Source organism: Pristiophorus japonicus, chromosome 13 (assembly GCF_044704955.1).
Source record: "Pristiophorus japonicus isolate sPriJap1 chromosome 13, sPriJap1.hap1, whole genome shotgun sequence".
In the NCBI taxonomy this organism is placed as follows: Eukaryota; Metazoa; Chordata; class Chondrichthyes; family Pristiophoridae; genus Pristiophorus; species Pristiophorus japonicus.
The window spans coordinates 147,977,980-148,000,790 of record NC_091989.1 but is presented as its reverse complement, the minus strand read 5'-3'; the positions used below and the strand labels follow the sequence as shown (position 1 = coordinate 148,000,790).

General features: G+C 42.6%; 1 protein-coding gene across 3 annotated transcripts in view; it reads left to right on the top strand.

Moving 5' to 3' along the window:
- Window positions 1-11,441, top strand: part of cep89 (centrosomal protein 89) — a 117,374-nt gene extending 105,933 nt beyond the window's left edge. For all 3 annotated transcript variants that reach the window (XM_070898102.1, XM_070898101.1, XM_070898103.1), the window contains 2 exons: window positions 3,976-4,145; window positions 5,718-11,441. In XM_070898102.1, coding sequence (XP_070754203.1) covers window positions 3,976-4,145; window positions 5,718-6,156 — 609 coding nt within the window. In that variant the 3' untranslated portion in view covers window positions 6,157-11,441. The remainder of the gene's footprint in view (window positions 1-3,975; window positions 4,146-5,717) is intronic.
- The last annotated feature ends 11,370 nt before the right edge of the window (window positions 11,442-22,811 follow it).

Here is a 22,811-nt window from a genome sequence, read left to right as displayed (position 1 = left end):
GTAAAAACAGCTTACTTGTAACTAGTAAAATCACGCATTCTTGCAAAAATGTAAATATGCTTACTGTTACGGTACTACTTTGATGGACAATTGGTTGCTTTGTTTTATACACATATGCAAAGCTATTGCAATGTAACTTCCGGTGGCTCTGCTATCGGTCAATTCCATCAAACATTATGCATAAATTAGAAATTTGTTTTGCTTATTTATTGAATACTGAGTGTTTATGTAAATTGGAATCAGCATTTATGACACGAGCTGTGTTTGCTTTGCGCAGGCCCCATGCAAAGGTTCGGTTTGGGACCCCTTTTCTATTCATTCTGTCAGAGCTCCATGGTCATTGTTGATCTAAACTTCAACAAGGCTCTTAATACAGTATCATATAGGAAGTTGGTCCACAAGGTAAAAAAACACCGAATAGGTGGTCCGTTATTGAAATTGATTTGGAAGCTGGCTGCATAAAAGGAAATGAAGAGTTGTTTTGCATGGAGCTGCATCAGGATGGTACTAAGTTACTTGTGGGGAACCCCAAGAATAAGTACTGGGAGCATTACTATTTCTGATGCATAGCAATAATTTGGAAATGGAGACAGAAGTATCAAAATTTGTTGATGACGACAAAATGGGGGTGGGGCAGGAGGGAACTGCAAACAATCAAGCGCAGGTGGGTTAGGTACAGAGGGATCTAAATAGATTAGGAAATTGTGCTGAGAAATTACAAATGAAATTCAGTGTCAGCAAGTGCAAAGTGATAAGATTAGGGAAGAGTGTAAACATTGGAACTGTTAACTAAATGATGTTAGTAAACAGGACATAGCACAGGAACAAGACGTGTAAGTGTTGAACAGATTGGGGAAACCATCTACATAGTATGCAGCAGTAGTAGATAAGGTGAAGAGGATATTGGGTTGTATAATGTACTAGACGAAAACACAAATTGCAGGATGTGATATTGAGCCGATTCAAGGCATTGGTTCATCCCCATCTGAAGTCCTGTATGTAGTTCTCATCATATTACAGGAAGGCTATCATGGCATTGGAATAGGTGCATTTGATATCTAGCATCAGATACCTGAGCAATGACGGAGACACTGCAGTTGATTAACTTACACATCAGAAGAGACGATTGTGAAGGTTTCTTATTTAGGTATTCCAGATCCTTAAAGGTATCAACAAATTGAGCCTTGAGAAACTGTTTACCATGAAAAGAAAGACTAGCATTTATATAATGCCTTTCGCGATCATGGGACGTCTCAAAGCGCTTTGCAGCCAATGAAGTACTTTTGGAGTGTAGTAATGTTGGAAACGCGGCAGCGAATTTGCACACAGCAACTCCCACAAATAGCAATGTGATAATGACCAGATAAACTGTTTTTGTTATGTTCATTGAGGGAAAAATTATGGTGGCAAAAGTGTTCGGACTTTAGGGTGGGAAATCCAGCGGCTCCACCATGGAGCCCAGCTGGTCCAGGTAAGTAAAATGGGAGGGCTATGAAGAGGGTGGGGGAGGATCCGATTTTTGTGGGGCCAAGAGGACCATTAGAAAATTGGCCCCATTGTTTGGAATGGACTGGCCAGGGAGGTAATTAAGGTTCATAATTTTAAGAGATTGTTGGACAGGCATTTTGGAAGAAAAATCATTGAGGTATAAAGGTAACTGTGTATTCTATTTTTGAATTTTGAGGGTGAACATAATGACCAAAAAGCTATTTTCTGGTCTAGCAAATTCCTATGTTCCCAATATTGTTAACTTGTCAACCTTGGCTCAGTTCTATCACTTTCACCTCTGAGTCGGAAGGTGGTGGGTTCAACCTCCACTCCAGAGCCTTGAGCACACCAATATTTCAGTGGAGTGCTGCACTGTTGCAGGTGCTGTCTTTCGGATCACCAATGCACTATTTGAAGAAAAACAGGTATCCTGGTCAACATTTATCCCTCAACCAATGCCACCAAAAAAATTATCTAGTTATTTTATATCGTTGAATCTGTCAGAGACATGATAATAGTGCACAGCAGTATCTTTTACAAATTTATAAAACCAACTCTAATTGGCTCTTATAAGTTTTGTGGGACAGCCAGTTCAAACCATTAGCTTTTTTGGGGGGGAAGGCTGTGTAACAAGACTGCGGTATAAACATCCCAAAGAAACTTAGAATGGGTGGGGTGGGGGAGGGGGGGATTGAGTAGATTATGCCTATGTTCTCTCAAGTTCAGAAGAATTAGAGCTGATCTCGGTGAAACCTAAAATTCTTAAGGGGTTTGACAGGATGGTGTTTCCCTTGGCTGGGAGAATAGAACTACGTCCCACAGTCTCCGAGTATCTTTAGAATTCTCTACCTCATTGAGCTGTGGATGCTCAGTTGTTGGGTATATTCAAGGCAAAGATTGATAGATGGATATGGGGATAGTGGGGGAAGGTGGAGTTGAGGTAGAAGATTAGCCACGATCTTATTAAACGGCGGAGCGGGCTAGAAGAGTTGAATGGCTTACGCCTGCTCCTATTTCTTATGTATTTATCTCATTGCTGTTTGTGGGACTTTGCTGCATGCATATTGGCAGCTGCATTTCCCTATATTACTACGGTGATTACACTTGAAAAATGTACTTCATCGGCTGTGAAACGTTGGGATGCCCTGAAGTCTGGAATGGTGCTATATACATTCTTTATTACTACTGAATATGTATATTTTTATAAAATCACTACTGTTTTTTTTACCCTTTTGTTGTCTTTGAGGATTGCCATCACCTCTATGTTAGAGCTGTAAGATTATCTTTGACTGCTCTTTAGTTCCATTCAATGCTTTGTCAGGAGGCACCACTCAAGTAGCGTGAGCTGAAAGCTGTATCTTAATTTCTTTCCTCCCTCTGAAGAACTCCTTTCTTCTAAGTAGTGCTCCAACTAGTGTCTGAATTGAGAACTAGCTGAACTCACTCAACCGCGGCAAACCTGTTAAACTGGCACACAGCCTCGTGACCTTCTGGTTGGTATATTTTAGCTCAACTTGTTTACAGTCGCTTCTTTACCAAAGCTAGCTTAACAGTACAGGAGCCAAAATAGATACAAAACAAGTTAACATAATATATTCATGTTTCTAATTATTTTTATGGGGCTGCCTCATTTCATTATAATGCGCAATTGTTTGTTTATGGTCTGTGATGGTGCTTGGTGACTGCACCTCCTTAGATAGAAAATTGTATAGAATTGGTCACATATATATGAAAGCAGTGTTGTTAGGACAGATCTCAAGGGCTGTATGAATCTGATGCATTTATCATGCAAGTTTGAATACTGTTATGATTTATGTTGATTCTTTGGTGATAAATAATAAACATTCTAAATATTAGTATTTTGTTGCATTCTTGATAGGAAATATGGATTCTACTGAATGTAATTTAGATTTAACCATTGGGCTATAATGAAACTAAAATATGTCTATTTTTAATCCATAGTCCCACTGGTTTTATTACCCTTTCATCAGTAATCTTTAATTTGCCTAAAAGCAGCTGCTTTTGCATTGTTTTAAAGACTTATTTTTTTAATCTATCTCTTTGATCTAATGTTTTTTCTAACTAATGTAGCATCATAGATACAGCAAGAGCAAACAAATTACCTCCATAAATGATTGTATGTAACAGTTTGTTGAAAACAAGAATATTTAAACCTGAAAAGGTTAAAGTAAACAAGTTTAAAGAAATATATTGGATTTAGTTACACTATGAAGCCTTTGTCTGTTGGCTACACCCCCCCCCCCACCCCGGTGAATATTTTATTTAAAATAAAGCTGACCTACAGATAATTTAAAAAAAACATACCTGATCATGCCTTAATCGTCTTCAAAAGCTTTCATTTCAGACCAGGAACATTTTTTTCCATGGATAATCCACAGGCCAGTAGTTTATCATTGTGTTAGCAGTAAGCACCTATTGCACAGTAGTGAAATGACAGTAACAGTGTCATTCCATTAACTTACACAGGTATACAAGACAAAAGCTGCAGTGAAGCTAGGAGACATCAACAATCGTATGAAGGAACAAGAAGAGGATTTTGCCAGAAGGACTGCACAATACCAGCGGGAAATACGGCATCTCCAGCAGCTACTGAAGGACAAGCAGGAAACCCTTGATGGACTGCTTGAACAGAAAAGGTAAAGCAGTCATAGGCAAAGCAAGCCAATTAGAGCAGACTGGTGGATGGGAAGATGCACAGCTGCAGGCTCCTGTATTCCATTATTCCCATCTGGTGCCTTGTTGGATGGCTTACATTATACATGTTAAATTTGTCATAAACAAATGGCAGAAGTTAAAATTCTTATCTTGACATTAATATTTTTCCCCTTTTGATGCCAGAAACCACCGCAGACCCTGTTTCAAGATTGTAGCTACTGGCTTCTTTATGCTTCCTGCTGTCACCAAATAGATTGATTGTTAGAAATATGATTGTGAACTATGATTGTGAGCTAAGAGCAGCAACAACCATAATCTGACAGACAGGCTCTAGTTTTATACTGTTGCAATGGTGAATTTTCTTTTGAATTATTAATCTCCTGTTTCTTCAATGTTGTCAGCTCTGTAATGTTGATTGAAGCAGTGTGAGATGAAGATATTCTGTTAATCCTCCTGTTTTGGATAGGGTGAGGATGAACAGAGACAAATACCGAATGTCATTAATATAATACATCTTGGCAGTGACTCGGATGTTGAAGAGAAAGCTGAGACGAACAGCTGAAGTCGTCCTTGCATAACAGAGGTTATGATTGTGAGAAGACTGCAATCCTGTATCCAGCGATACTCGTCAGCAGCAATTTGCATCCTATTGGCAGCTATGCAGTGCAGTCCCATTATCTGCAGAGAGAGGAATGAAACAAACCTAATCACCATCTTCTTTTGCAGCTCTTCATGGGTTTTTTGAGATAATAGGTTAAAATATTTCCAGAGCTGAATCCTAGCTGTCAGGTTGCTGTAGTTACTGAACCATTTAGTAGTTAAAGCTGCAGCCACTGCCTGCAGAGCCATTTACAGGGATTAAATGAATAATTAATAACAGCACAATGGATTCTAGGCATTTTTTAAATATTTGGCATTTTTTTAATATTTGGCATTTTTTTGATTTCTTATTCACAAAGCAATTCATAATTTTTTGTGTTCGGTGCTTAATAGCTAATGATCTAAATTCACTTATTTAATTAATGTCATATATGTGCCCCTATTTAAACCTACAGAATAATATGTGATGAAGTATAAATAATGTGGCATCACTATGAAAGACAGTGCCATCCGGTTGAAAGATGGTGTAGATATGTTTTCTTTGTCAGAGTACTTGACTAAATTTCATACCAACTAGCTTTTACAGTAAATTATTATTGCTCATGGGATCTGTAGAGTAGCTTTCCATTTCACTTGGACTGTTTCACTGAAGTAATTTTGTGCCTAACTGTGGACTGTGTTAATAATAAGACTACAGGCAAAACATGGCAACTTTCCGGAAGAACAGCTTTCTGAATAGTTTTGACCAAAATAATTCTCAAAAGGTCTTTTGTAGCACTTGTGTGCATTAAATTCCTGTTTGTTTCTGAGTAAGCATCTGGGACATTTGTACCAAAGCAGACTAATTGGAGAATCCTCATATCAATATGAAGTATTCATTATTTAACTCCTAGTAATGCAGATAATATAAATGTTCAGTAAAGCTAATAGATTTAACTTGCTGTTTCTTTTAGGCAAGTAGAATCTGAACTCGAGACAGTTTGGGAATCAACCACACGAGAAAATCAGCGGATAAAAGATCTTTTACGTGGCACTTTACATAAAAGTAATCTCTGGGACACTGTCAACTTTGATCGATCAGATATAGATGAAAACCCTCGCAGGTATTTAGGCAGTCAATCAGACTTCAGAGCATTCAGCTACTGTGATGTGATGGTCTCCTCTGCTAGAAGGGTAGAAGATAGAAGAACACATGAGAATTACCTGCAGCCAAACAATAACAAATGTTTGCCTCATCGTGTGGCTGAAAGTGGAGATTGTGCAATCACTCAAAGAAAGCAAAAGCCCAGAGAAGAAACTGTCAAGAGCCCGATGTTTGAGTCTGACTCTGATCAACAACAAATTACCTCCTCTGATGAAAGTGACAAAAATGAGCATGATTTCTATTCTTAATATGATTACCATCAACATTTTCAAATTTATTATTCCTGAAAATGCATGTTTTCTTCATATATACTTGGTATAATAGAAATGTTTTACATGTACTGAAAAATGGTTTTCTAGTTATTTCATATTAAGCATTTTTTAAATTTGTCATTTAAAGATCTGTGTTTTCACTACTTTATTTACATTATAGTGGCATCCATCCTCGAATACATAGTGCCACCTCTAAAGTTAAAGTTACACAGATTTTCACCAGGTTTATTGAATGTTTGCACCTCATCGGAGACGTACTTTTCTTTTAAAAAAAATTGGTTTAATTAGGTGTCCTTGTTTCTCAGTCACAGATTTAAATGAAATTATGTCACTTCAGTTTTAAAAAAAAAATGATAATTAGTAGTTATATCCTGAATCAGTTCTAATACATCCCGTTCATACAGTGGTTTGCAAAGACAATTATATATGAAATTTAGCTGTGTGCAGTTAAGGGACATTACATAATTGGCAAAAATGCTCAGACTCTAGTTCAAGCTGGTACTTTGGAGTTGTGTAAGGGGGCAGGAATTTTTTTCCTTTACATGAAAAATATTTGTTTTCTCAAATCTGGACTGCTGGCAAATGAGTATGATATGAATTGTAGGATGTATCTATTTTATTCCATGAATATACAGAGAGCGCCATAATGGCCGGCGTTTAACAGTCCGAAGGGACTCCGGGGCGGGCGTTTAACTGTCCGAAGGGACTCCGGGGCCGCCGTTTAACCGGCCAGAGGGACTCCAGGGCCACCGTTTAACCGGCCGGAGGGACTCCAGGGCCACCGTTTAACCGGCCAGAGGGACTCCGGGGCCACCGTTTAACCGTCCGAAGGGACTCCGGGGCCGGCGTTTAACCAGCCGAAGGGACTCCAGGGCCGGACCAAGACAACACAGGAAACTACCCGGAACTACTGCACAACACACCCAGCTTGCACTCGGGGCCCTGGCCACGGCCAGGCCTCTCCCCGGCGGCGTTCAGGTGCTTGGGCCCCCTTCGGGGACAACTGGGCATCTACTTCCCCACGGTGCCCCCGGTGTGGCTTGGCCAGGGCTTTGTGCAGCTGCAGGTGGCTGGCAGCGCCTATGGAGCAGTGCCAAGGGAGTTAACCTACTACTGACTTGCATCTTCAACTTTTAATCAACTTTTGAAACTTCTTAAACAATTTGGAAACTTTTAAACTTTTAAACAACCTGGAGAATTTTTTTTTAAAAAAAAACCTCTGGAGAAACTTTTAAATAACTTAGGAAAACTTTTTTTTTAAACTTCGGAAGAAACTTTTAAAACATCCCTCAGACCTCCAACGGACAACTGACCTTCCTAATGCCTGCCCCCAACCAAGCCACGGGCCACCTACCATCGAGGGCGCTACTCGGCGCCGAGCTTGTGGCCAACATTAGGCATACAGCTGTGCCTGGTCTCCAGTCGTCTTGGACCCCCTTACCACTGGACCAAGACTTTGCTCAGCTAAGCCCATGTGGTTGCCGGTGTGCAACGGCCACCCCACGTTAAAAGAACTTGCGCACAGGCATCTTCCATTTCGTTAACATGAAGTTCGGGACCTGGAACATCAGGACCCTCATGGACAACTCCAACAGCGCCAGGCCGGAACGCCGCACCGCCATAGTTGCCCGGGAAGTTAGATATTTTGACCATGACATCGCCGCCCTAAGTGAGACCCGGTGGGCAGAGGAAGGCCAGCTCAAGGAAAAAGGTGGAGGTTACACCTTTTTCTGGAAAGGAAAACCAGAGGAAGAACGCTGTCTTCACGGAGTCGGCTTCGCCATCAAAAATGAGCTGATCGACCACCTCAAAGACTCCCCCTGCGGGGTTAACGAATGCCTCATGACTCTTCGACTCACCCTATCCCGGAACTAATGCGCCACAGTCATCAGTGCGTACGCCCCAACACTCGATGCAATGGATGAGACCAAAGAGGGTTTTTATTCCAACCTCGAAACATCCCCGCGGGCAACAAATTGATCCTCCTAGGTGACTTCAACGCCAGGGTCAGCAAAGACACCGCCCTCTGGGGAGGCGTGATTGGCAGAGAGGGGGTAGGGAAAGCCAACTCCAGCGGTACTCTACTCCTGACAAAATGTCTAGAACATGAACTTCTCATCACCTGTTCTGCCAGAGGGACAAATACAAGGCATCGTGGCAACACCCTTGTTCCAAACACTAGCACCTGCTCGACTATGTCATCGTCCGAGCCAGGGATCGCAAGGATGTGCGCATCGCCCGCGCCATGACAGGAGCTGACGACTGCTGGACGGACCACTGCCTAATCCGATCCATCATCGACATCAACATGGCCCCAAAGCAGAGGTGACAGCAGAAGCAGCGGCGCAAAAAAGTCAATGCCGGCGCACTTAAAAGACCCAGCAGAGAGCCCTATATAGCCAGCGCCTCTCAGCTAACCCGGCATGCCTTGATGACCCTGAGATGCTGAATGCCCACAGCGCTTAGTCTGCCCTCCAAGCCTCCATAACCAGTGCCTGTGAAGAGACACTTGGTCACTCAACCAGAAAACACCTGGACTGGTTTGATGAGAATGATCAGGAGATCCAAGAGCTAACAGATCGCAAGCGCAGAGCATTTCTGAGCCTCGAGCAACAATCCAACTCAGGAGCAGCGAAGCAACGTTACAGGCAGCTTCAAGGCTGAAGTCCAACAAAAAACCCGGGACCTAAAGAACAGGTAATTGATGGAGAAAGCACAGGAGATACAACAACTGACCGACAGCCACGATATGCGAGGATTCTTCATTGCAGTCAAGGCCACCTACGATCCCAAGGCCCCACCCCATTGCTGGCCAAGAACGGGGAAACACTCATCAAGGACACCAAGGCTGACCGGGCCCGCTGGCAGGAGCACTTCAAAGATCTCCTCAATCGAGACTCTGCCTTTGACTCGAGTGTTCTCAACTCCATTCCGCAGCATGCGACCTGCCACCACCTCAGTGAAACCCCAATGTTGCACGAGGTAGGAAAAGCCATAAAACAGCTCAAGAACAAGAAGGCTATGGGAGCGGATGGGATCCCTGCTGAGGCGCTAAAGTATGAGAGGTGCTGTTGGCACGGATACACGACCTCATCTCCCTCATCTGGAGGGAGGAGAGCATGCCGGAGATCTTCCTCAGAGATGCAGTGATCGTGACCATCTTTAAAAATGGGGACGAGTCCGACTGCGACAATTACAGGGGAATCTCCCTGCTATTAGCCACTGGAAAGTTGTCGCTAGAGATCTCCTCAACCGTCTTCTCCCTGTGGACGAGGAGCTCTTCCCAGAGTCATAGTGCGGATTTCGTCTCCTACGGGGAAAGACTCATGATCTTTGCAGCACGACAGCTGCAGGAAAAATGCAGGGAGCAGCGCCAGCCCTTATACATGGCCTTTTTCAACCTTACAAAGGCCTTTGACACTGTCAACCGCGAGGGTCTATGGAGCGTCCTCATCCGTTTTGGATGCCCCCAAAAGTTTGTCAACATCCTTCGCCTGCTCCACGACGACATGCAGGCCGTGATCCTTACCAACGGATCCATTACAGACCCAATCCACGTCCGGCCCAGGGTTAAACGGGGCTGCGTCATCGCCCAGCCCTCTTCTCAATCTTCCCCACTGCGATGCTCCACCTCACAGTCAACAAGCTCCTCGCTTGAGTGGAACTAAACTGCAGAACTAGTGGGAAACTGTTCAACCTTCGCCGTCTCCAAGCCAGGTCCAAGATCACCCCAACCTCTGTCGTTGAGCTACAGTATGCAGACGACGCCTGCATCTGCGCACATTCTGAGGCGGAACTCCAGGATATATTCGATGTATTTACTGAGGCATACGAAAGCATGGGCCTTACGCTAAATATTCGTAAGACAAAGGTCCTCCTCCAGCCTGTCCTCGCCGCACAGCACTGCCCCCCAGTCATCAAGATCCATGGCGCAGTCCTCGACAACGTGGATCATTTCCCATACTGCGGGAGTCTCTTATCAACTAAAGCAGACATTGATGCGGAGATTCAACATCGCCTCCAGTGCGTCAGTGCAGCTTTCAGCCACCTGAGGAAAAGAGTGTTCGAAGACCAGGTTCTCAAATCTACCACCAAGCTCGTGGTCTACAGGGCTGTAGTAATACCCGCCCTCCTGTATGGCTCAGGACATGGACCATGTACAATAGACACCCTCAAGTCGCTGGAGATATATCACCAACGATGTCTCCGCAAGATCCTACAAATCCCCTGAGAGGACAGGCGCACCAACATCCGTGTCCTCGTCCAGGCTAACATCCCCAGCATTGAAGCACTGATCACACTCGATCAGCTTTGCTGGGCAGGCCACATAGTTCGCATGCCAGACACGAGACTCCCAAAGCAAGTGCTCTATGCGGAGTTCCTTCATGCCAATCGTGGACAGCGAAACATTACAAGGACACCCTCAAAGCCTCCCTGATAAAATGCGACATCCTCACTGATACCTGGGAGGCCCTGGCCAAAGACCGCCCTAAGTGGAGAAAGTGCATCCGGGAGGGCGTTGAGCACTTCGAGTCTCAACCGAGCGTGCAGAAATCAAGCGCAGGCAGCGGAAAAAGCGTACGGCAAACCAGTTCCATCCACCCCTTCCCTCAACGACTATCTGTCCCATCTGTGACAGAGTCTTTGGCTCTCATATTGGACTGTTCAGCCACCAAAGAACTCACTTCAGGAGTTCTTCCTCGATTCCGAGGGACTGCCTATGGTGAAGATGTATCTGTAATTATTTTCTACTTCAATTCTAACGTGTCTCCTAAATGACTTAAAACCAATAAATTAGATGAGGTGTTTATTGGCAGATGGATAGTACCTTTCAACACTAACCAAACTGAAAAATTTACATCTGTACATCTGTTTGAGTTCATAATCAATTAAAGAATTTGTTTGGTTTTAATAATTTTAGGTAAATTGCTTTCAGTAGACACTGAATCTGCCAAAACATATGATGTGAATATTTAATTTAGATGGTCCATCAAATTTATGGCATAATCAATAATGGCTGAACATAACAGTAGCGACAAGCATGCATTTAAAATGCTTAGCAAGTACTAAAAGTATCAAGCATATTTCATGGTAAAATATCTATTAGTTTACTATAAAATTTGCAACTGTACGCATTATGTTCTGATATGTTAACTGTCTTTTGCATCATTTCTAGAACTTCCTCTAGCAATACCATTGTGGGTGGATTTTTGTAACATGCTTACATTTCTAGTTAATCTTTCTTTGCATATCAATCAAAATAAACACTTTATTCAAAAAAATAGCATTTGGTTCCAAATGAATAATCATCTTCACATAACTGGAGAAGCTCGAGATTTTGCAAAACTCTGTTTTAAGGTACATTCTCACAAAGCTTGGAGCTGATTTTAAGAACATAAGAAATAGGAGTAGGCTATACGGCCCCTCAAGCCTGCTCCGCCATTCAATAAGATCATGGCTGATCTTCGACCTCAACTCCACTTCCCTCCCCCCGATTTCCATATCCCTTGCTTCCCCTAGACTCCAAAAATCTATCTATCTATCTCAGCCTTGAATATATTCAGAGACTCGGCATCCACAGTCCTCTGGGGCAGAGAATTCCAAAGATTCACAACCCTGTGAGTGAAGAAATTCCTCCTCATCTCAGTCTTAAATGGCCTACCCCTTATCCTGAGAATGTGCCCCTTAGTTCTAGACACTCAAGCCAGGGGAAACAACCTCTCAGCATCTACCATCTCAGTCTTAAATGGCCTACCCTTTATCCTGAGAATGTGCCCCTTAGTTCTAGACACTCAAGCCAGGGGAAACAACCTCTCAGCATCTACCCTATCAATCTCCTTCAGAATCTTGTATGTTTCAATGGGATCACCTCTTATTCTTCTAAACTCCAGAGCGTATAGACCCATTCTACACAATCTCTCATCATAAGACAGCCCTCTCATCCCAGGAATCAACCTAGTGAACCTTCATTGCACCGCCTCCAAGGCAAGTATATCCTTCCTTAGATAAGGGGACCAAAACTCTGCATAGTACTCCAGGTGTGGTCTTACCAAGACCCTGTACAATTGTAGCAATACTTCCTTACTCTTGTACCCTAAACCCCTTGCAATAAAGGACAACATGCCATTTGCCTTCCTTATTGCTTGCTGTACTTGCATGCTAGCTTTGTGTTCTTGCACAAGAACACCCAAATCTCTCTGAACACCAACATTTAAAAGTTTCTCACCATTTAAAAAATACTCTGTTTTTCTATTCTTCCTACCAAAGTGAATAACGTCACATTTCCCTACACCTAACTGCCCACTCACTTAGTCTATCTATATTCCTTTGCAGATGCTTTGTGTTCTCTTCACAGCTTACTGTCCTACCCAGCTTTGTATTGTCAGCAAACTTGGATACATTACACTTGGTCCCTTTTATCTAGGTCATTAATATAGATTGTAAATAGCTGAGGCCCTAGCACTGATCCATGCAGCACCCCACTACTTACAGCCTGCCAAACTGAAAAAGACCTGTTTATCCCTATTCTCTGATTTCTGTCTGTTTACCAATCCTCTAACTATGCTAATATATTACCTCCAATCCCACGATCCCTTATCGTGTGTAATAACATTTTATGTGGCACCTTATCAAATGCCTTTTGAAAATCCAAATATACTACATCCATTGGTTCCCCTTTTTCTACCCTGCTAGTTACATCCTCAAAAAACTTCGAGAAATTTGTCAAACAGGATTTCCCTTTCATTAAACCATGTTGACTCTGCCTAATCATGTTATGATTTTCTAAGTGCCCTGATACCACTTACGACAACTGATGTCAAGCTAATTGACCTGTAGTTCCCTGTTTGCTCACTCCATCCTTTAAGGAATAGCAGTATTACATTTGCTACCTTCCAATCTGCTGGGACCATTCAAGAATCTAGGGAATTTTGAAAGGTCAAAACCAGTGCGTCCACTATTTCTGTAGCCACCTCTTTTAGAACCCTAGGATGTAGGCCGTCAGGTCTAGCAGATCTGTTGGCTTTTAGTCCCATTAATTTCTCTAGTACCTTTTCTCTACTTATATTAATTACATTAAGTTCCTCACCCTCATTAGACCCTTAGTTCCCCACCATTTTAGCTATGCTTTTTGTATCTTCTACTGTGAAGACAGATACAAAATATTTGTTTAACGTTTCTGCCATTTTCTTAATCTCCATAATTTCTCCTGTCTCAGCCTCTAAGGGACCAATGTTTACTTTTGCTACTCTCTCCCTTTTTACATACTTGTAGAAGCTCTTACAATCTGTTTTTATATTTCTTGCTAGTGTTCTCTCTCAGTCTTATTTTTTCCCTTTTTATCAATGTTTTGATCATCCTTTGCATGGTTTCTGAAACTCTCCCAATCCTCAGGGTTACTACTATTCTTCGCAACATTATAAGCTGCATCTTTCAATCTAATGCTATTAACTTCTTTACTTAGCATGGATGGATCACTTTTCCCATGGAATTTTTGTTTCTCAATGGAATGTATTTTTGTTGAGGCTTAACATAAGAACATAACATAAGAATTTGGAGCAGGAGTAGGCCATTTGACCCCTCGAGCTTACTCCGCCATTTAATAAGATTGAAGTGGGGCTTTCGAGTTCTGTTATAATTCAAGGGTTCAGAATAGATCTCGGAATTAAAACGAGCTGACATAGGCTTTTGTAGTGGTCAACTTTATAAGAGTGTTTAAAGGGAAATAACATATCAGAATGATTAATTGTTACAAGCTCTGTAACCCGAGGACAATTACAGGAGGCCAAACTATTGAACCACAGGAAACCCAGATGGGCAGATAAACAGTGCAAGGGGTCAAAAGTGACAATGGAAAAACTCCATCTGGTCAAGGCAAGAGATAAGATAATATTCCAATGTGCTAATTAACTTTTGGGACACTGAGGTATATGGAAAAGTACTAGAGATAGGCGTGGTCAGGATTGTACCTTTACTTTTGGGTGACAAGGGTTTTAATCATTCAAATCAATGTATGCCTCGTATTGAATGTCCGGCCATTATAGGCCGAGGAACTGTATAAAAACCCTGTGTTTTCTTTGTTCAGAGAGAGCAAGTGAGGACAGCTCAGCAACAGGTTGACTGCAGACTTGACTCTCCCTTGCAAGAAATGAAAGGCTACTTGAATCTTCGAATTCAGACCTGGTGTTGAGTATTAATTTTAAATACTCCACTACAATTGGCGCTGCGAGCAGGGTCTCAAGCGGCGGACACCGGATGATGGAAGCCATGTCAAAGGCGTGAGTATGCTTTAATTACCACACACAGTTAGGACAAGGGCAGAAATCTGTCTGGTGTCAGCTGCCTGAGAGATCCGAATCTGCAGGTCTGGCCGAGACTTCAAGTAGTCAGCGGAAGATCCCAGGTGAAACAATTGCAATCGGTTATATAGATGTGTGTTTTTGTAACGTTGCGATTGATAATTGATAAGGTTGCAAGTAACGGTCTCACTTGTGAGGAGTAAGTAAGTAAGGGACGTCTCGCTGACAAACCAATAGGTTGCAAGTATTAGTCTCGGCGAGTAAGTAAGGGACATACCACTGACAACCTATAGCCATGGGAAGTAAGAAACTCGAGTGGGGACCTAGCAGACGAAAATCAAAAACTAATTGAAATAATGATTAAACAAAACTGGAAACCAGACGACCCACCTGCTGAACAAAGAAAATGGTGGGAGTCGGAAAAGAAACAAAGGAAGGAGCAAGCCCTCATTTTAGTCACTCGTGCATATTATGAATTAAGTAAATGGATTAGACTATTGACTGAGAAAGCGACGAAATAAACTGACAGTAGATGTGATGACCACATCATCCATCAGGACACATAAAAAGGAATAACTGGCTGCAGCCCCCATCAATTAGAAACAGTGGGGGGGTGGGGGTAGGACACCCAAAGTCTGTTATAACTGCAACAGACTGACAAACGTGGTGGAAATATAGAGAGAGAGAGAGGCTCTTTGTAATACAAGAAATGAGGGGTCGAAGTTAGTTGCTATGGTGACTGTTTTTTTTTAAAAAGCAGGAAGCAATTCTAAAAGATGTTTAATGGGAATCCAAACCCCCATGAAATGTAGGCATATAGCAGCAAAAATGCTAAAAGCTACAGGGGCAACAGATTATGGTGCAGATTATAAAACAAGCATTAAATGGTACTACACTGAAAAGTGTAGAGAAACAAAGGGACCTTGGAGTGTAGATCCACTGACCCCTGAAGCTAGCAGGCTAGGTAGATAAGGTGATTAAGAAGGCATATGGAATACTTGCCTTTATTAGTCGAGGCATGGAATACAGGAGCAGAGACGTCATGCTTGAACTGTAGAAAACTCTAGTTAGGTCACCACATTACAGGAAAGATATGATTGCACTGAAAAGGGTGCAGAGTTGATTTACAAGAATGTTGCCTGGACTGGAGAATTTTGGCTGTGCGCAAAGATTAGAGATGCTGGGTCTCTTTTCTTTGGAACAGAGGAGGCCTGAGGGGAGACTTTATTGAGTTATATAAAATTATGTGGGGTCTGGATAGAGTGCTATGAAGGTCCTGTTTCCCTTGGCAGAGGGGTTGACAACCAGAGAGCATAGGTTTAAAGTAATTGAAGGGAGGTTTAGAGGAGATATGATGGGGATCAGAAATTGAAAATTGATTTAAGGAATAATGGATAAATAGTTATGACTAAATTAAAAGGAGAAAAGGGAAGATCATGTTTCTTTCTTACTGTTCTGGTGTTTTTCTTTGATGTTTCAGTAAAGTTTTAGGGAAACATGTGTGACTGTTCCTTTGTTTGGCTGTGGCTCCTCCCCCTTTTCCAAATGGCATTGGGAAGTTTAATATTGGAGTTACTGAGGTTAATTAACCTATTTAAAAACCAGACTTTTATTATGGCCATGATCAAATTCTGGTTGATGTAAATTGTGTGGAAAGTCTTTAGTTCCGGATATAAGGCATTTCACAATAATTGGTATGGTTTTTTAAAAATTCTGACCAATGTGTAACTGGGGAGAAAAGGATGAAATATTATTATGTGCAGTTGTTTTTCTGAATGTTTATTTTGAGAATAAAAACATGGAGACTTTACAAAAGTAAAATTTTTAACTGGAGAGTTTAAACTGAAATAGGCTGTAGGCTGAAGTCAACATTGATTGATGGTGTCTGTGTTTGCCAGCTTTCGAAACAAAGGAATTTAACTCTTTCACAAGCAGCGGTAAACTCTGTTTTAACTCAGTGGGTGATACTTTTTGAATATTGGAAATCTTAATTTGAAGAGAATCACCAGAGATTCTGTTTCTTTTGTTTTAAGTAGGTGACCATTGGGAAGAAGTGATGTTGTATAAAGGGGTTAGTGGATTGTGCCTGAGAGGTCAGGAGGGCACAGCACTGTAACCGACTACATCTGAGAATAAATCTCAGAAGTGGGATTCGTCCTCTCCAGGGGAATGAGGAAGAAGGGGTGCCTAATGGGATAGCAGTGGGCCCTGCAACATCGTGGCCCCCCAACCTGCGAGAGAACAGCTCCGCAGGTCGGGCTATAAAAGAGCTGGAGCGGTGTACCACTTCAACCTCAAGCGCGAGCTGCTCCCAAGTGTGCGACGTTTTTGAGATGGGAGACTGGATGACGTCATCAAAACCTTGGTCGCCGTTTTGGAGCTTGGGCAGAAACATCGGCAGGACCCAGGTACAGAGGAATGGGAAGGTCGGGGCGGATGAGCGGCGAATGTTTGTGGCGAGATGCGGTGAATGTTTATGGCGGAGAAGCGGCGACAGGTCGTGGTGGAGGTGCGACAGATGAGGGTAAAGGGCCCAGGGGCAGCACAGGCCAGCCCACACTGCAATGTGTGTGCGCTAGGTCCATGCACCAGAGCAGGTCTCCAGTTGTCTTGGTTAATGCTTGCCACTGAAACAAGACCTAGCTCTGTCAAGCCCATGTGATGGCTGATGTGCAACGGTCATCACACGTTAAAAAAATTCATGCACAGGCATCTTCCACCCTCTCAATTGGAGTTCAGGACTGGAACATCTGGTCCTTCATCAAAACACCTGTGAACTCGTGGAAGCAAGTCAGCCTCGTTCAAGGGACCACCTATGACTGACTGACCCCCACCCAATCAGGTACAGTATGAGCCAAAGGGAAATGGACAGGACACGGAAGCTGGAAGAATCTCCTGGGGTCCCAGATTTGGAACTACCTCCTGTCCACAGACATACCTCGCAAACCCCGCCAATCTCAGAGTAGTAAGAGACATATCGTGAATGGTAGAAGTAGGGATGGCCGAGGATATAGGATAGGGGTACATAGTGGCATGGTAATCATATCACTGTAACTGCCCATTATATCAAGGGGTGCAAGGACAGGAGCGTGGTTGTACAAGCAGTAGAGTTTTTTAAAAAAAGACTCATCCAAAGGCTCCTTCTCCAATGAATAAACAGATTTGTGAGAAAAGTGAATTGTTTGTCATAAACACATACCAGGGCCAACAAATGGGCTAATGGTAATCTCAACTCAGGTGATTCTGTACCATGATGTGCATCACAAAGTGGTACATGTAATATTGAATTTGACCAAAGTGGGACTACCTGGGTAGTGCAAGCCTAAAACAGCGCGGCTACATGGGAGAATGATCAAGGGATTTTGGCAGAGGGCCAGTACAACCTGCACTGAGTTCAGGGAGAGCGATGGGCTTGATCATACCTTGATAAGAATGATGCCGAGACTATTGGGGAGAATCATAAGAGGCCTGATTAATATGTTGCAACTGATTTAATGCTAAAAAGGGGGGTAAATCAGATTATAGAAGGGGAACAAATCGTCTTCAATGAAACGGCTCGAAATAATGTGAAACAAGCCCAAGGAAACCTGCAGCATATTGCAGAGGGAAAGCTCTCTTTCTGGGTAACTGATCGAGACCTAGGGCAATGTCCACATATCAACTTACTAAGACTTTTTGCCAAGTCAGAAGAAACAGGGAAAAATACCCGATTGGATAAGAAATAAGCAGTTGTCCAAATGGACTAAGGACGGTATTACCCTCTGTGATGTTTGTAGGACAACACAAGTGTTCTTGTCCCAAAGTAATTGTATTACCAGAGAATTGAAATAGGTATGGTTCTAGCTATCCCACAGATAGAGGATACAGATGCCGAACCTCTATGGGCAGTACAGAACATAGGCAAGATACAAGGCCAATCCCGGGTTCAGTTCCACGATACACCCCCTTATGCAGTAAAACTCAGTGACACATTTCAAGGGGTGCATACCGATGATTGCATGCAATATTTGGATGTGATAGTGTGCGCACAACCCATGGAAGGAGGGCAATGTATAGCGTGCAGGTTCACTCAGACGGTTAATCGCACATTGGAAATCAGCCCCCTTAGTCAGGGAGGGACTGAGGTGGCAGCCCAGGATGATGGGACGTACTGCATATCTACCAAGGAAAATGAGTACAAGCATGGTAATGTCATATGTGCGATCCCATAACCTAATTTCTGTTTTATGCCTAAAGCTGTGGTCAAACTAGGTCATCAATACCTATTCTCATGAAGAGAGGAACGCATCGAGAAGATCACTTTAAACAACCTGAGATGGGATGGTGGAATGGAACAATATGACATAACAAGTTGGCGAGACATTCCCCGTCTCAAAGAATATTTGATGTAATTGAAAAATAATACTGAGAAAAGCAGATGTCGTTGTCATGAAATTTGGAAGATTCCATACAGCATTCAAAGGACATTGAAGAAGCCCTGGAAGACATTCAATAGTGAGAACATGTATGGAATTGGAGAATGAATGTGAATATCCATCCGTCGATTTGTATATTCTCTCATGTATTGGTGATCATACAGTTAGGGCTAGCTGTCCGATGGGGAATTGGGTTATGCATGGCATGCAGAAAGAGGCAATGGAGGAGGAAAGCTGTTTGTCTCAAAGTATTTCAGGTTACTAGGCTTAGGTCATGTCCTGAGTCCCCCAAACTGCAGAATGGAACAGGGGACACAAGATGAAGTAGAATTAGGTTGCTAATCTTGGGCTGGGTAGCCAAGTACCAAAAGGGGGGACTGAAGTGGGGCTATCGAGCTCTGTTATAATTAAGGGTTTAAGAATGGATCTCAGAATTAAAATGAGCTGACATAGGCTTTTGTAGTGGTCAACTTTATAAGGGTGTTTAAAGGGAAATAACATATCAGAATGATTAATTTTTACAAGCTGTGTAACCCGAGGACAATTACAGGAGACCAAACTGTTGAACCACAGGAGCCCAGAGGGGCAGATAAACAGGGCAAGGGGTCAAAAGTGATACAATGGAAAAACTCCATCTGGTCAAGGTAAGAGAGATAAGATAACATTCCAATGTGCTAATTAGCTTTTTGGACACACTGAGGTTTATGGAAAAGTACTGGAGATAGGCGTGGTCAGGATTGTACCATATACTTTGGGTGACAAGGGTTTTGACCATTCAAATCAATATATGTCTCATGTTTTGAATGTCCGGCTGAATTCTAGGCTGAGGAATTGTATAAAAACCCTGTGTTTTCTTTGTTCAGAGAGAGCAAGTGAGGACAGTTCAGCAACAGGTTGACTGCAGACTTGACTCTCCCTTGCAAGAAATGAAAGACTACTTGAATCTTCGAATCCAGACCTGGTGTTGAATGTTAATTTTAAATACTCCACTACAAGGATCATGGCTGATCTGATCTTGGGCTCAGCTCAACTTCCCTGCCCGCTCCCCATAACCCTTCACTCCCTTATCGCCCAAAAATCTGTCTATCTCCACCTTAAATATGTTGTATGAGCGCTCCTCCACATCTCCCTGGGGCAGAAAATTCCACTGATTCACGACTCTGAGAGAAGAAGTTCCTCCTCATCTCAGTTCTAAATGGGCGACCTTTTATTCTTAAACTATGCCCCCTAGTTCTGGATTCCCCCACGAGTGGAAACATCCTCTCTGCATCTACCTTGTCGAGCCCCCTCAGTATCTTGTATGTTTCAATAAGATCACCTCTCATTCTTCCAAACTCCATTGAGTATAGGCCCAACCTGTTCAATCTTTCTTCATAAGTCAACCCCCTCATCTCCAGAATCAACCTAATGAACCTTCTCTGAACTGCCTCCACTGAAAATATATTCTTCCTTAAATAAGGAGACCAAAACTATACGCAATTCATTAGGTGTGGCTTCACCAATGCCCTGTACAGTTGTAGCAGGACTTCACTGCTTTTATATTCCATCTCCCTTGCAATAAAGGCCAACATTCCATTTGCCTTCCTGATTACTTGCTGAACCTGCATACTAACTTTTTGTGTTTCATGCACAAGAACCCCCAGGTCCCTCTGTCCTGCAGCATTTTGTAGTTTCCATTTAAATAATTTGCTTTTTTATTTTTCCTGACAAAATGGATTACCTCACAGTTCCCCACATTATACTCCGTCTGTCAAATGTTTGCCCACTCAATTAGCCTGTCCATATCCCTTTGCAAATTTTTTGTGTCCTCCTCACAACTTGCTATCCCACCCATCTTTGTATCATCAGCAAACTTGGCTACATTATGCTCGGTCCCTTCATCCAAGTCATTAATATAGACTGTAAATAGTTGAGGCCCTGTGGCACCCCACTAGTTACCGTTTGCCAGAAAACAACCCATTTATCTCCACTCTCTGTTTACTGTTGGTTAACCAATCCTCTATCCATACTAATATATTACCCCCAACCCCGCGAGCTCCTATCTTGTGCAGTAATCTTTTATGTGGCACCTTATCGAATACCTTCTGGAAATCCAAATACACCACATCCATTGGTTGCCCCTTATCTACCCTGCTCGTTACATCCTCAAAGAACTCCATCAAATTTGTCAAACATGATTTCCCTTTCATAAAACCACGCAGACTCTGCTTGACTATATTATTCTTTTCCAAATGTCCAGCTACTGCTTCCTTAATAATGGACTCCAGCATTTTCCCAACGACAGATGTTAGGCTAACTGACTTACAAAATTTTTAAAAAAATGCTAGATATACTGCCTTATCTATTGTCATACCGTTTAATCTATTTTTTAATCTACCTTAGCTAACTTGCCCTTCATAGGCTTTATTTAAGTTTAAGACTCTAGTTTCAGACTTGGGCAAGTCACTCTCAAATGTAACATGAAATTCTGTCGTATTATGATTGTTCTGCCCCAGAGGATCCTTTACTATGAGTTTGCTAATTAACCCTGTCTCATTACACAATGCAAGATCTAAAATTGCCTGTTCCCGGATTGGTTCCATGATGTATTATTCTAGGAAACTGTCCCGAACTGTTCCTATGGATTGGAGGGTAGCTAATGTAACCCCACTTTTTAAAAAAGGAGGGAGAGAAAACACGGAATTATAGACCGGTTAGCCTGATATCAGTAGTGCGGAAAATGAAATCAATTATTCAAGATGTAATAGCAGCGCATTTGGAAAGCAGTCAGCATGGATTTATGAAAGGGAAATCATGCTTGACAAATCTTCTAGAATTTTTTGAGGATGTAACTTGTAGAGTGGACAAGGAAGAACCAGTAGATGTGTATTTGGACTTTCAAAAGGCCTTTGATAAGGTCCCACACAAGAGATTGGTGTGCAAAATTAAAGCACACGGTATTGGGGGTAATGTATTGACATGGATAGAGAACTGGTTGGCAGACAGGAAGCAAAGAGTAGGAATAAATGGGTCCTTTTCAGAATGGCAGGCAGTGATTAGTGGGGTACCGCAAGGTTCAGTGCTGGGACCCCAGCTATTTACAATATACATTAATGATTTAGACGAAGGAATTGCATGTAATATCTCCAAGTTTGCAGCTGACACTAAGCTGGGTGGCAGTGTGAGCTCTGAGGAGGATGCTAAGAGGCTGCAGGGTGACTTGGACAGGTTAGGTGAATGGGCAAATGAATAGCAGATGCAGTATAATGTAGATAAATGTGAGGTTATCCACTTTGATGGCAAAAACAGGAAGGCAGAATATTATCTGATTGGTGACAGATTAGGAAAAGAGGAGGTGCAACGAGACTTGGGTGCAATGGTACATCAGTCATTGAAAGTTGGTATGCAGGTACAGCAGGCGGTGAAGAAGGCAAATGGCATGTTGGCCTTCATAGCGAGAGGATTTGAGTATAGGAGCAGGGAGGTCTTACTGCAGTTGTACAGGACCTTGGTGAGGCCATACCTTGAATATTGTGTACAGTTTTGGTCTCCTAATCTGAGGAAGGACATTCTTGCTATTGAGGGAGTGCAGCGAAGGTTCATCAGACTGATTCCCGGAATGCAGGCCTGACATATGAAGAAAGACTGGATCGACTAGGCTTGTATTCACTGGAATTTAGAAGAATGAGAGGGGATCTCATAGAAACATATAAAATTCTGACGGGATTGGACAGGTTAGATGCAGGAAAAATGTTCCCGATGTTGGGGAAGTCCAGAACCAGGGGTCACAGTCCAATGATAAGGGGTAAGCCATTTAGGACCGAGATGAGGAGAAACTTCTTCACTCAGAGAATTGTGAACCTGTGGAATTTTCTACCACAGAAAGTTGTTGAAGCCAGTTCGTTGGATATATTCAAAAGGGTGTTAGATGTGGCCCTTA